The sequence below is a fragment of the Phyllostomus discolor genome, chromosome 6, assembly GCF_004126475.2.
Source record: "Phyllostomus discolor isolate MPI-MPIP mPhyDis1 chromosome 6, mPhyDis1.pri.v3, whole genome shotgun sequence".
Lineage (NCBI taxonomy): Eukaryota > Metazoa > Chordata > Mammalia > Chiroptera > Phyllostomidae > Phyllostomus > Phyllostomus discolor.
In genome coordinates this window covers 95138821-95154285 of record NC_040908.2, presented here as the reverse complement: position 1 = coordinate 95154285, position 15465 = coordinate 95138821, and the positions used below count along the sequence as shown (strand labels likewise).

At 42.0% G+C, this 15465-nt stretch overlaps 1 protein-coding gene across 1 annotated transcript in view; it reads right to left on the bottom strand.

Annotated features, from left to right (window-relative positions):
- Positions 1-573: 573 nt before the first annotated feature.
- Positions 574-15465, bottom strand: part of PANX1 (pannexin 1) — a 51931-nt gene continuing 37039 nt past the window's right edge. The window contains exons 3-5 of the mRNA XM_028517233.2: positions 9646-9869; positions 7895-8568; positions 574-5244 (exon numbers count right to left, since the gene is read on the bottom strand). Of these exons, the coding sequence (XP_028373034.1) occupies positions 5165-5244; positions 7895-8568; positions 9646-9869 (978 nt within the window). The 3' untranslated portion in view covers positions 574-5164. The remainder of the gene's footprint in view (positions 5245-7894; positions 8569-9645; positions 9870-15465) is intronic.

Here is a 15465-nt window from a genome sequence, read left to right as displayed (position 1 = left end):
CAAAAGGAAGTGAATTCTGCCAACAACCTGAGGGAGCCTGTGAGGAGACTCTACCCCATCCACACCTTGACTGCAGCCCTGTCAGACCCTCAGCAGAGGACTCAGCTCAGCCATGTCCAGACTCTTGACCCAGGACACTGAGATAATAAATGTATTTGTTTAAGCCGCTAAGGTGACACTAATTTGTTACAGAATGATGGAAAACAAATACAACTTCCAAGGTTTCTGGAGTGCCACCCTAGGAAACAGCTGGGGAGCAGGAGGAAGCAATGAGCAAATGGGCAGGTCCACGATGTTTTGAAGCATATAGTCTGTACGCCTTCCTCTCCGAGGCAAACAAGCCCCAATCAGAAAAAGCACGTGACTTCTGCTTTAGAAATGCCAGAATCTGTGGGCCCTTAATCAAGGGCTTTCTTCCCTTAATTACTGCCAGCTGGATTTCAGTAAGCACCATGAAGCCTACTGAATCTGATGTACCCAATAGGCAGGAATGAGCCTCGAGATATTTCAGGACTCACCTTCTGTTACATCTTCTCTGAAGAGAAGGCAAGGAATATTAAGACACACTTTTCATTACTCAGAGAAGTTTTATTTAGGTGGACACAATAATGTGGAACCAAACACTGTTTCGCCCTTATGTATGAACACCACAGCCTTGACTTCCGCCTTTCATCCCTCCTTAAACGAAGCCAGCATGATCAGAATGCAGATCTCGGACAACTGGCTCCCATGGAAACATGAAATATACTAGTGATAACCACTAGAATGCAGAGCTTTCAAAGTGCTTCTGGTGTTTTTAAGGATCACTTTCTAAACCATGATATGTTCTCATCTTTTGATTTTTTTGTGGAACAGAAGCCACCCTTCTTATCAAAGGATACAGTAACAAGAACATGTTTTTCTTTAAAAGTTTTGAAGAAATGTAGTCATTAAACACAATTTTAATTATACCTAGAAGCACTATTAAACTGTAATTATGATGTTTTTAAAAAGCCAACTTGTCAAAGAGGAGCTGATGGCTTCGTTTCTGTAGGGAACACGTGAGCTCGTAGAACTTTACAAGGCTTTTCCTCCCTGGTGGGCAGGGGGCACCCACTCAAGGCATGAGAAGCTTTTACAACTTTCAGGAACTTGAATAACAATTACTGATCAAACCGCATGCTTTAAGTGACAAAGTATTTTAACCACTAAGAAGAGAACCAAGAACAAAACACTTCATTTAAAGCAGGCAAGACAAACCAAGCACAGATTAACATTTATGACATTCCACAAATAACACAGTATCATCTTTGACAACCTGTTTTTTAAAGATTTTACTTTACTTGTGAAAAATAGAGCCAAAGCCAATGACTGCCCAGAAGGAGCTAGTTCATCGGATGCCCTGAGAGATGAAACCTTGATTACTGATAATTGCACATTTTAATGAACAATCCTTTCCATGAGATTATTCTGGAAAGTTACAGAGACCGGGACCTTTAAAACTTCAATTTCTTTAATCATTACAAGGTAACATTGAACTTGTTTTGAATTTGGAAAGTGATCATGACTAACTCTACAATAAAAAGCTACGAACTGTCACTATTTACATGTGGGAACCTATTCATTTGCAGAAATAGTTCCTTCTCCACCAAGAAGCTAAATGAGCCTCTCTTCCTCTCTCCTTCAGAGAACCATCTGCCTTTTAAAATCAAATCACAGTTGTCAGAAAACTAGGACTTATCATAACAGTGTGTTCGTGCATACAACAAATATTTGAGAATGCCCACTACACAACAGTCATTGTTTTAGGAGCTTGACGTATATAGCACTGGATAAAAACTCCCACCCCCATGGATCTGCTATTTACCCAGAACTGACAATAGCAAAATAAACCAAACATGAGTGCATTTAAAAAGGTGTGTATCCATCTGCCTCTAACAGCTGAACTAATTCTCCCAGGAACAAGCTCCCAGTGTCCCGCTGCCCCACCTTTGCTCATTCTTGGATGGGAGAAGATACTCAGTGAACACGTTGTTTCCACAAATGAAACACGAACATCAACACCCACCATACAAATGGAAGTTTCTAGCTTTGGGACAGAACCACTACACAGCAGGACAAAGCACTTTACAAGTGTTATGCCACCCTCCTCACATTAAAGCGAGGCTGCACAGGGACAGTGATTTGGGTCTGGAATAAGAGAACAGTGGTCATGGCCAACTGCCCCATCATTCCAGGCTACCTCTTCCAACTCTTGCAACTGACGTTTCCAGTCTGACTCTAGAAAATGAAGTCAGTTACTCAAAATGTACACTTCATTCAAAAATAAACATATAACTTAGACTTAGTGTTTCCACAAAGGCAGCAGGGGCTGCCAGAGTTCTTTTTCTCTCCTGTGTGGGCTGGCCTTCAGCCAGTAAAGCACAGCTTAACCGTGGGCGTGTGGACTAGGACTCCTGAAGGTTTCTTTAATGTCTGTGTATATCTGAAGAGAAGGTCAATAGCTTTAAAAAATGTATTTTCAAGGGAGTTTGTGACTTCCTAAAAGTTTAAGAACCTCTGCATTGGAGGATCTCTGCCTGTCTCTTGGTAAAATTATACACGCAGCTGGTCACTGCATTCAGAATGATGGGTCCCAGTCCCAACTGCAACACAAGTGTTATGAGTCTGGTTTAAAAGCCCCCTGTTAGTTTACTAGGAAGGCCTGGGCCAGCTGCTAGGGGTGACCATTTAGGATGTTTATTTTCTTTTACAGAGCAATCAATGACCCCTCACCCTCAGGAGTCTGGCTCCTGAAAAGCAGACCATTAGGCCAGTAACTCACTGTGGACAGATAAGTTAATTTTCCTAACAACACTTTTTGTCCAAGCTGAAATACATGTCCAGACATCCGCATCAGTCTCCTGGCGCCATGACTGTTCATGGGCAGCTCCACGTGCCCCATCGGCTTGTGCCCCCCACCCCCGCCAGGTGAGGTGTGAAAGGTGGAGTGACTGGAGCGCTTACTGTTCAAAATCCCCATCTCTGATATGATTTTGTCCAAGCTGCAGTCCAGGGAACAAGTAACTAGAGCCTCTGGGAAAACTGTAGGTAGAGTCTCAAAGCCACCAGAAACAGAAACTATGAGAAAGAAAAAAATAGCATGGTATTTCCCAGGAACACAGAGCATTGGCTATGAGTTTTCTGGAAGGGCCTTTATGGTGGCTACTCTTCCTCTTCTTGGTACCTGCCTCTATCTTTACTGCCTTTTACTGGACTCGCAACTCTTCAACGATGAGGACCTGTCTCATTCATACCCATGCAGTCAGAGACTAGTGTGATGTCTGGGACGTCACAGACCCTATCGGAGCTCAGAATGTAGGAATGGGGGAATGAACAGAGGCCAATTATAACTCTGATGAAAGGAAGACAGGTAACGGGACTTAGAGAGTTCCTGATCTCCTAAATAATGTGCCCACTTTCACTCCTTCGAAATACAAATTAGGGGCAATCCACAGAAAAGATGAAGATTTTTTGGAAAAAAAGCATATCATAAAAAAATATACTTCAGAAATCTTTTCAAATTATAAAAAGTAATGAATGTAGAGAATTGGGATCAAACATCTCAGATACAATGATATAAATATGTAACAAAACTGGTTATTTAGGTTACTGTCATTTCCACTACAATTTAGTAGTAATAAATATCAAGAAATAAGAATAATTTAAAGCACTGATTGCATTCTTGGTTATTTATCATTAGCTATCCATTTCAAAAAACCGCCACAGAAGTGCGCACACACACACACAAATCTGCTTTGTGAATTTCTGAAAGACAAAGAACAGCTTATATAACTTTTGTTTTTCACCAAACAGACATGAGATCAGGTCAATAACTGTCTCTAAAGCCATATGTAAACTCTGAGGTGCCTGAGGATTCCTCACTTCAGCAATGTGTTAACTTTTTAAGAATGAAAATGAGAGGTCCACAGATGTCACTTTAAAGGATTTTGTATAAAATATAAATATAATGACAATGCATTTACATGGTCAGAATTCGTTAAAGTTTTTATCTGTTCTGAATCTGCCTTAAATGTTTATGAAGTGATACTTGCATTTATATCACATACCCATTTGTATCTTTTATTCTGTGACTGTCCACCAGCGACAGAATGCTCTTCCCAAATGACCTCAATTCTGACGCCATATGATTCTAAGTCAAAATAAATTTTTAAATGACGTATTTAATTATAAATAAAGTAAACTGTTAAGTTGTTCTGGCTTTAGGCACACCATATGGCAGACGTCATTTATATGTTCTGATCAGAGGCAAAATGTGCCTCACTTGAAGCATTCTGCATTTGGTGAATTTGTTTAAGTAACATCCTGTTTCAAATGCGTTTGCTAACAGAGGAACACATTGAAGAACACCCTTGAAAGGTGACTGAATTAACCTGTTCTTGTATGTTTTGATTTTCCCACTGGCTCTTTTGGAAGCATTCTTTCCTGTATAGAAGTCACAATAAAATATCCTTTAGATATTATCTTATACAGTTTTCAGTGAGGGTAGTGCTTGGGCCTGGGCCCTTCATAACGGATGGCAACAAAACTGGTCAGAGAATTTCAGTTAGCCAAGGCTCACAAGCAGCAGTGTAAAGAGAGCCGGGGTGTGCAAGGCCAAGGCACCAGCATTTCTCCCAGTTTAGGATAAGGCCAAGAGCAGGTGCACCTCTGGGTCCACAGCCAGTGAGTGTTTTTCTTGTCCAACAGTCATTAGGGTTTGTAGGAGATCCATATTAAACTGGATCCTGCCATGCTTATTGTTACTTCATAAAACAACAAAAAAAATCTCCCGAAGTCCTTGCTTTCCAGTAGCTCTGGGTTTCATCACACTGTCTAGACAGAAAAGTGTTTCTTTGAGACACCAAAAGGGCTACTACTCTTACTTTAATTAGTCTTTCCACTTTTCATTGGATGAGCACTTGCCGTGGTTTACTTATCTCTGCATTTCTTCTCAAAGGAAGTTCATGAACAGTTCTCCCACAACATTCTGCTCATTGTCATTTTCATTAGGAAATCAGTAAGTCGTGTTCTGCCACTACCAAGAACCATTTACTGCAAACCAGCTGAAACCTGACAGAGGCACTTTAGCCAAAATGAATCCCATGTCAGAGAAGTCATGGATCTAAGGTTGACAAAAAAATCATCAGCAAGAAGGATCCAGAAGTCTCTGTCGAGCATTCCCCTTTCCATTAGTTGCTTTAGTTCCACCATGTACATTCAAATCTGTCAAAATGGAAAACAAATATCTATGACAGGAGGCACATAGCAGAAACCATTAGCATGAACTAACTTCTGCTTTGCTATACATCTTTCATGTTCTTTGCCTTACCAGGTATTGCTTCTTAGCTTAACTTCATTGCACAGTGAAGTTAGGTCAGGGAAACAATTAACCCAATAAATCTTCATTCCCTTTTAAAAGAGACGGAGAATGAAAGACAAGTGGATTAAAGGTACAGGGAGAAAAGCCAGTAAAACAAGACAAAAAATAAGCAAGAATGACAGCAAGGAGGAATGCTTGAGCAAGAGGCAGAGTATGAAACAGAAAGAATGAGAAGAGGAACTTCTGGCCAAGATGGAGGCATAGAGACACACTGTGCCTCCTCGCACAACCAAAATAAGGACAGCAATTTAGAAACAAAATAACAACCAGAACTGACAGAAAATTGAACTGTATGGAAGTCCGACAACCAAGGAGTTAAAATAGACACATTCATCCACACCAGTAGGATGGGCGGAGTGAGGTGGCCAGGTGAAGAGAGGTCGCAGCAAAAAAGCCAGTGGCTTGCGAACTCCGGGCACACAAGGCAGCAGATGACAGACCCTGGGTGTATAAGATGGCAGTGGGTGGACCCCAGGTGCAGGTGGCGGCTGGCAGACCCCAGGCATGGGATGGCAGTGGGCAGACCCAGCAAGGCAGCAATTGTGGAGCGGGGTGCCACACGCAAAGCAGCTGACCAGGTGGTCCCACATTCATGTGCAGATAAACCAGGCGAAACTGGGGAGCAAGACAGATCACACAACCCAGGGTCCAAGCTTGGGGAAATAAAGCCTCAAAACACTGATTGAAAACACCTGTGGAGGTTGAGGTGGTGGGAGAGACTCCCAGCCTCACAGGAGAGTTAGTTGGAGAGACCCACAGGGTCCTAGAACATACACAAGTCCACCCACATGAGAATCAGCACCAGAAGAGCCCCTTTTGCTTGGAGGAAGTGGTGAAAGGGACTGAAATCCATCAGAGATCAGAGCAAGCACCATTTTTTCCTCTCAGGCCCCCCCGCCCCCCCACAGCATCACAACCCAGTGACTGGGTTGCCCTGCCCTGGTGAACACCTAAAGCTCCACCCCTCATACATAATAGGCGTGTCAAGACAAAAAACAAACAACCAAACAAAAAACCAAAAAAACAAGGGCCCAAATGGAAAGAACAGATCAAAGCTGCAGAAAAAAATACAACTAAGAGACAAAGAGATAGCCAACCTATCAGATGCACAATTCAAAGCACTGGTGATCAGGATGCTCACAGAATTGGTTGAATTTGGTCTCAAATTAGATGAAAAAATGAAGGCTACATGAAATAAAGAAAAATGCACAGGGAACCAATAGTGATGGGAAGATAACTGGGACTTAAATCAATGGAGTGGACCAGAAAGAAGAAAGAAACAACCAAACAGAAAAGAATGAAGAAATAAGAATTCAAAAAAAGAGGAGAGGCTTAGAAACCTCCAGGGCATCTTTAAACATTCCAACATCCAAATTATAGGGGTACCAGAAGGGGAAGAGGAAGAGCAACAAGTGGAAAAGTTATCTGAACAAATAATAAAGGAGAACTTCCCCAATCTGGCAAAGGAAACACACTTTTAGGAAGTCCAGGAAGCTCAGATAGTCCCAAAGAAGTTGGACCCAAGGAGGAACACACCAAGGCACATCATAATTACATTAGCCAAGGTAAAAATGAAGGAGAGAATCCTAGAAGCAGCAAGAGACAAGGTGACAGTAACCTACAAAGGAGTTCCCATCAGACTGTCAGCTGATTTCTCAAAAGAGACCTTACAGGCAAGAAGAGGCTGGAAAGAAATATTTCAAGTCATGAAAGACAACGACCTACATCCCAGATTGCTCTATCCAGCAAAGGTTTCATTTAGAATGGAAGGGCAGATGATGTGCTTCTCAGATAAGGTCAAATTAAAGGAGTTCATCATCACCAAGCCCTTATATGAAATGTTAAAGGGACTTATCTAAAATAAAAAAGAAGATAAAAACATGTATAGTAAAATGACAGCAACCTCACAATTATTAACAACTACACCTAAAACAAAACCAAAAGAAACTAGGCAAACAACTAGAACAGGAACAGAACCACAGAAATGGAGATCACATGGAGGGTTAGCAACAGGGGAGTAGGAGGAGGAGAGAGGGGGAAAAGGTACAGAGAATAAGTAGCATAGATGGTAGGTAGAAAATAGACAGGGTGAAGGCAAGAATAGTATGGGAAATGTAGAAGCTAAAGAACTTATGACACATGGACATGAGTGGGGGGGAATGTGGGTGGGAGAGGGTGTGCAGGGTGGAGGGGAATGAACGAGGGAAAATGGGACAACTGTAATAGCATAATCAATAAAATATATTAAAAAAAGAGTGAGGGGGAGAAAGAACAGTCTAGGGAAAGCACAGATGTTTTCCTTCTTTGGAAATTTGGGGTAGCCCCAATTTTTCCCTCTCTCTCCTAGTACTGGAAGGTTTTACCTAAGACCATACTAGGAGAATGGTTTAATGCCCAATGGTGGGCATGGCAAAGACTGTCAATCATCCATAAAAGGCAGCTGCAAAGGCTCTCTGTGGGTTCCCTCAGCCAATCCTTGAAAGCTAACCTTACCTTTAAGGCCTACCATCTGGTTCCCCTGCTCCTCTTTCATCATCTCATCCTGCTTGTGATTTTTGCCATCAACAGCTTTGCCATCGATAACATCCACCTTGACCGTACCGAGGTTAATCAGGAGAACCAATGGGTCGATGCCTTGACAACTGCTTTTAATATTCTCCAGTACCTTAAGACACTTGTATGACTTGAGTTCACTTATATTCTCCTCCAAGAAAAGGTTGTAGAGGCTCAAGTCATTGTACCCTTGAGACTTGAAATGCAAAACTTCAAAAGTGGGCAGGATTTCATACACTTTGAGAACTTCTATCTTTTGGCGCCATGGAACAAACAGCGTGTAGACAGCTATGGGAACCAGCAGAACATAAACCACGAGGTTAATGAAACTGAGCAACTGGAAGATGCCAGCTGCGATGAGTTTGCATTGAATCTGATCAGGGATTGTGCTATCATTTCTCAGGATCCCTGTTTTGATGTTGCAGACAAACTGATCCGAGAAGGAAGAGAGGCTAACGTAATAGCCCAGGTAGAAACATGATAACAGTACAATGCTGAGTGTTAGCACCCGGCCGCTGATGTACTTCAAAATTAAAGTATTAGAGTTTTTCTTTGTCTGCAAGTACTGTTCCACAACTGGGTACTTGAAGTGGTTTTCAGATATCTCCCACAAACTAAAAAGAAAAAGAAACAAAAAAATTTAAAGCCTTACCAAGACCATCAAATATTAAAGAAATAAACACATTCAATAACAGCACACTAAAAATCTCAAACGCCTTCCCTCCTGTACTCCTCTACTTGTGACTTCACTTAAGTACAAGAGAAAAAAATCAGTATTTTTAAGAAAAGTGAAAAGCAATAATAAAATACCTTTCCCCTTAACATTTTAAAAAAGGTCTAGTTTGTTAAATGAGTTATTTGTAAATCTTAGAACACCTGGTACCTACTAATTTTACATGTTTGTTAAGTAAATTTGATAGTTCTTGTCCTGCAGCTTTTTTTAAACTATAATTTTCTGCTCAAGTGTGCAAAATAACGTAAAAAAGAATTTCCCAGCCCATCCAGAACAACACACGTGCTTCTTACTGGCAAAGGGCAGGAAGCAGGGTTGTGGGCTCAGGTTGGGGGCCCAACACCCCTGGCTTGGGTCCCACTGCACCCACCGATTGCTATAGGACAGTGTTTTTATCTGAAAATGGAGGGAGAGGGAGACAAATAAATGTACTTAGTTGAAAATGATGCTTTGAGGGTTAAATGAAATAATGTACTTAGAGAACTCATTATAGTGTCTGGGATATATTAAGTATTTTAAAAATAAGAGCCATTACTATTATTACTATTGCTAATCACAAGAACCAGAGGAAGAATGTGAAAAAGGCAAGGCGCTGCCTACTTGTTCCCTACTTCTCTCATACCTGCTCAGTGGCCTCATAATCCTCTGGGCTTCCCCATTAAGGTGGAGGTGAAAAGCCACACCTCTATGGTACCTCTGCTAGAACTGTATTTTAGAACATGAGATGGTGATGCTTCACTCAACGAGAGGAGGACTCTTGATGGGAGGACAGTGCTGGGGCATGCAGGTGGGGGTAAAATTTAGGGAGAGTGAACCTGCCTGGCTCCCACAAACTGTCACCAGGTGGATGATGGCCTCCATCTGCTGGCAGTGGGAATCTGCAGCCCAGACTCAGGAAAAGGGCAGAAAACATGTGTACTATAAAACCCAACTTGATGCCTGCTGGGGACTAAGTTACCTTTGCCCTACGTTCTCATGAGAGTCAGGTACTGGGGAGACACCATCTCTCAGGTCAAGGTCATGTGCGCTCTTCGCAGCTTTAATTGCTCGGTTGTAAACTTTGTCAAGTTCTTCCATGATGAACTTCAAATCTGAGCAAATGTGTGGAGCAACAGCAAAACGCCAGAACAGGGACGGCAGGTACAGGAGGATGGCAACCAGTAACAGGATGTAGGGGAAAAACTGAAACACAAGAGAGTAAATCATGGGATCGAAGAACCTGCCATTAAAGTCACCTAACCATGCTAAGTGCTGCTCTGGCTTCCTCGTTTTGAGACAAATGTGCGTGCCTGTATCGCTTGTGGAAAGAAGGCTCATCACCCTGTAACTACTTCTTATGGCTCAATTCGCTTGATACCTGTTTCTGCTTCCCTTCAATAGACTTTAATTGGAAATAATTGGCCACTACGTGGTGGCACTAGGTGTCTCCTCTCTCTAATTACAGAAGGAAACAAAAAAATGAAATTATTCCCATGTCCTTTTGAGTAATCCCTCAACAAATCCCAATCAAGGAAGAGGTAAATGTCACAGTGGCCTCTGCTAGGTTGTTTATTTTGTTGCTGTTTTTAAGAAGGTCACTAAAGCTTAGAGCTCTGTTCCTTCCCCTCTGCCCCCCACTCCCCCCACTCTGGAATCTGGGAGAATGACACAGAAATGCATAACTGCTCAAAACAAATGAGAAAAATTTGGCTTCAGCAATTTACTAATCATCCCATCCAACAACTGAAATAAACAGTTAGAAATCACAGAATGAGGAACAAATCTTCTATATTGGGGCAGACATGAGCACAGCCCAACACCCTCATTTACATACACAGCTGGATAATCTCAAGTCAGGAGAAGCCCACCCCATGGACAACAGTGTCAGGGGGAGGACATCTGGACATGGATATACGTGCAAAACAAATGAGAGGGGTTCAGAAGTCGGAAAGGCTGAAGAGCACCTAAAATCACATGAATCGGGTGGTCAGGAAAGGCTTAGCCTCAAGAAAAGACACAGGAAGTCCATGAACTAACTACAGTCATCCCAGATCTAAATTTAAGTTCATCTTACTGGCCTTGGGCCACTAAGGGTCAGAGGTCACTGTGCACTGTCAAGATTTAGTTTATGAAAAATGCTTAGTATGGTGCTTGGCATGTAACAGGCACTAAAACATACCAGCTAAAACCAATGAAGGGCTACCTAATGGGCACCTCACCTTTGGTTCTCATAATGACACTGGCAAGGCCTTTGTTGACGGCTGCATTTTGCAAGGGGGGAGAGGGAGTCCACAGCAGCTTACTGGCTGCAGAGCACAAAGCTGATGACAGAACCAGAATATGAAGCCTGGCCTTTAACCCCAAAGCCATGGCTTTTTCACCACAAGACACTGCAAATTATTTTACTTCTCTGAAAAACTCCTCCCTACTTTGGATTGTCCTCTCCCTGCAGTTCCTCAGAGTTGTAACAGGAAGAGGCCCTGAAATGACACAAAACATCCACTTCACACATTTCTGGCTTTGGGGAGCGGCAAAGAGGGTACAAATACCCCTCACCCAGAGGTCCCCACTGTTAACATCTTACATTTCTAGGGTAGAACTGTCAAGACTAAGAACCCGTCATTGGCACATTGCTATGATCTAAATTCCAGACTTTTATTTGGATTTATCCAGTGTTCCCATGATTGTCTTCTTTCTCTTCCAAGACCCAGTCCGGGGGATCCATCTCATTTAGTTGGCATGTCTCCCTAGGCTTCCTGGTTCTGTGACAGCTCCTGAATCTTCCCTTGTTTTTCACGGAGAACAATATTTTTAAATGCATAAAACACTTCAAACAATTATGTATGTGATTCTTTATTAACCCACTTGATAGAATCTAACAGATGGTCTAGCAACATGAACTGTGAAGTAGTAAAGGGGAAACAGTATTTCAAGTTATCTGTGATTTCTGTGGATAACAAAGTCATAAGTACTACTGATACCATTATGGATTGTAGCGCATGCACACATATTTTTTAATGTTAAGTTTTAGTTAGAAGAGCATAGGAGATTAGGCTGATGTGTGTTTTTCTATCCCAGTTACACACTCCTCGATACCATCACAGACCCCACGTTAGGGATCCCTGCTGCAGAGGAAAGACAGAAATCCCACAGATGGCTCTGAACTTTGCAAAGCCCTCTCATCAATACAGCTGCTTCACATAGGTGTTCTGGCATGGGCTGGGGCTTCTCAAAATTATTAACCCAATTTGCTGCACAATGTCACATGGAAGAGGCTACGATTAGCTGAATTTGGGCCGCACAGTTCAGGGCCGGCTGCAGTGAGACGCAGTGTTCCTTCAGTCCATGCCCATTCTGGAGGTGCCCATTAGTATACAAATGTAACTGTATGATGTGGAGTTTGTGCTGCTCGCTCAGCCAAAGGAACCAGGCACCCTCTTTGGGAATCACAGAGGGAAGTGTTTCTAACTTGGGGATGTGAAATATTTTTACAGACCAATTTTATTTCAAAGCTATTTGAATAACAACATTTAACCTCAAACTGTTCTTCTGAAATAAGAAGTGACTGTGCTCAGCCTGGCGACTTTTCTAACATGCCCACCTGAAGTATTAATTAGTACTAATGAGCAGTTTGGCACAACTTATTATAATTAGGAAAATGAACATTTAAAGGAATTACATATTGGATGTTTGATTTCTTCAAAAATATCCTTGTACTTTGATCACCCCTTAGAAATGTAGTTGAATGCCCCTATTTCTTGGTTTTCTACAGTTAAACATGATTTTCCCCATCAAAAATAAAAGGTGACTTTGAGTGAATCTGTTACATGGTGGTATTAAAATCAATTCAACTAAAATAGCCATCAGAAAAGCATTAAATTACAGTCTTTACAACTCTTTTATCCAAATGAGGAACAAGGACAAACTGCCGGGTTTTATGACTGCATCTGCTGGACGGACAGGAGCGGCTTTGAGTGTGGCGGGGTCTCCTCCCCCTCAGGTCTGAGGTGTGCAGCATCTCTCCAAGCTGTGGCTACACTGAGCTGCACGATGCCCATGGCGGCACTGAGCGCTTCCAGTCAGAATGAAGCTTCTGAAAACAATGTGGAACCAAGGACTTGGCACAGTTTTCAGTCTATCTGCCTTAAGAAAATTCTGTGTTTTTCTGAAAAAGGCTATAGTCAGAATAGAACCCCCAGACAGAGGGAACTGTGGAGGGGATCGGGCATAACCTCCCTCCCTGTCCAAATCCTGTCCATCTAAGGCAAAGAACTGTCCAAATAGGACTAAACAACTCCTCTGTGAAATATATGTGATCAGGTCTTATGGGGTTAAATGCAGGTAGGTAAATTCACTAGAAAATATCTTCTGGGCACCTCGAAGGTGCTACACAGTGGGCTGAAAGCATGGCCCCACAGATGCGGTGTATGGAGTCTTCCCCAGTCCCCAGTCCAGGTGAAAATGCAAGCTAATAATTGAGCAATCAAAATATAAAAGTGACAGCTACAAAGTATGTAGGAACTGAGGGAATAGAAATGTCCTTGGGGTCTCGGCTGTTGTGGCTCAGGGGATTGGGCATCATCCTGCAAAGCAAAAAGTTGCCAGTTCTATTCTGTCACATGCCCAGGCATCTGCTTGGGTTGTGGGTTTGGTCCCTGGTTGGGGTTGTGAGCAAGAGGCAATCAGTCAATGTATATTTCTCTCCATCTCTTTCTCCCTCCCTTCCCCTCCTTCTAAAGATAAATAAAATATTAAAAAAAAGATATGTCCTTGGGTAGGTCAAGGGAAGCTCTGGAAAAAAGGTAACATCTGAGCTATGCTTTATTTTTTAATATATTTTATCAATTATGTTATTACACTTGTCCTGTTTTTTCCTCCCCTTTATTCCCCTCCATCCTGCACCCCTCTCCCACCAGCATTCCCCTCCCCCCATCTTAGTTCATGTCCATGGATTATATATGTAAGTTTTTCGGCTTCTCCATTTCCTGTACTATTCTTAACCTCCCCCTGTCTATTTTATATCTACCATTTATGCTTCTTATTCCCTGTACCTTCTCCCCCAATTTCCAACTCCTGCTCTTGGCTGATAACCCTCCATTTAATTTCCATTTCTGTGATTCTGTTCCTAATCTAGATGTTTGTTTAGTTCATTTTTTTTTAGGTTCAGTTGCTTTTTTTTAAGTATATTTTAGTGATTATGCTATTACAGTTGTCCCAATTTTTCCCCCTTTATCCCCCTCTCCGTTCCCCAGCCCCCAACCCTCCAGTATTCCTCTCCCCTTTAGTTCATGTCCATGGGTTGTACATATAAGTTCTTTGATTTCTCTGTTTCCTATACCATTTTTGACTTCTCCCCATCTATTTTATGTTTACCAATTGTGCTTCTTATTCCCTGTACCTGCCCCTCCTTTCCTCCTCTGCCCCTCCCCACTGAAAAACCTCCATGTGATCTCCATTTCTGTGGTTCTGTTCCTGTTCTAGTTGTTTGATTAGTTTTAGTTTACATTGTTTTTCTTATTTTTTTAGGATCATTTGTTGATAGTTGTGAGTTTGTTGTCATTTTATTGTTCATATTTTTTATCTTCTTCTATTTCTTAGATAAGTCCCTTTAACATTTCATATAATAAGGGCTTGGTGATGATGAACTCCTATTACTTGACCTTATCTGGGAAGCACTTTATCTGCCCTTCCATCCTAAATGATAGCTTTGCTGGATAGAGTATTCATGGATGTAGATCCTTGTCTTTCATGACTTCAAATACTTCTTTCCATTCCCTTCATGCCTGCAACATTCCTTTTGAGATATCAGCTGATAGTCTTATGGGCACTCCTTTGTAGGTAACTGTCTTCTTTCTTCTTGTTGCTTTTAAGATTCTTTCTGTCTTTAATCTTAGGTAATGTAATTATGATGTGCCTCGGTGTGTGCCTCCTTGGGTCCAACTTCTCTGAGACTCTCTGAACTTCTTCGACTTTCTGGAAGTCCATTTTCTTTGCCAGATTGGGGAAGCTCTCCTTCATTATTTTTTCAAGTAAGTTTTCAGTTTCTTGCTCTTCCTCTTCTCCTTCTGGCACCCCTACGATCTGGATGTTGGAGTGTTTCAAGTTGTCCCAGCGGTTCCTAAGCCTCTCCACGTTTTCCTGAATTTTTGTTTCTCCATTTTGTTCTGACTGAAAGTTTACTTCTTCCTTGTGGTCCAAACTGTTGATTTGATTCCTGGTTTCCTTCCCTTCACTGTTGGCTCCCCATACATTTTTCTTTATTTCACTTTTCATAACATTCACTTTTTTCCTCTGTTTTGTGACCATGCTTAACCATTTCTGTTGGCATCCTGATTACCAATGTTTGAACTCTGCATCTAATAGATTGGCTATCTCTTCATCACTTAGTTCTATTTTTGTAACTTTGATCTGTTCTTTCATTTGGGCCATTTTTTTTTGGTCTCAGTGCTCCTGTTACGTAGTAAGAGGCAGAGCCTTAGGTATTCGCCAGGGCGGAGTCACCCAGTCACTGCATTGTAGTGCTATTTATGGGGGAGGGGTCTGAGAAGGAACAATGCTGTTTGATTGGTTCTTGGCTGGCTTTCAATCACTTCCCCTACTACCCACAAGCTAACTGGACTCTTCTGGTGCTAATTCCTGAGTGGGTGGGCTTGTGCATGTCTTAGGACACTGTGGGTCTCTCCAACGAACTCTCCTGTGAGGCTGGGAGTTTCTCTTACTGCCCTACTTCCCATAGGTTTTTGTAGCCAGAGGTTTTGAGGCTTTATTTCCTCATGCTGGCACCTCATGCTGGCTTTAT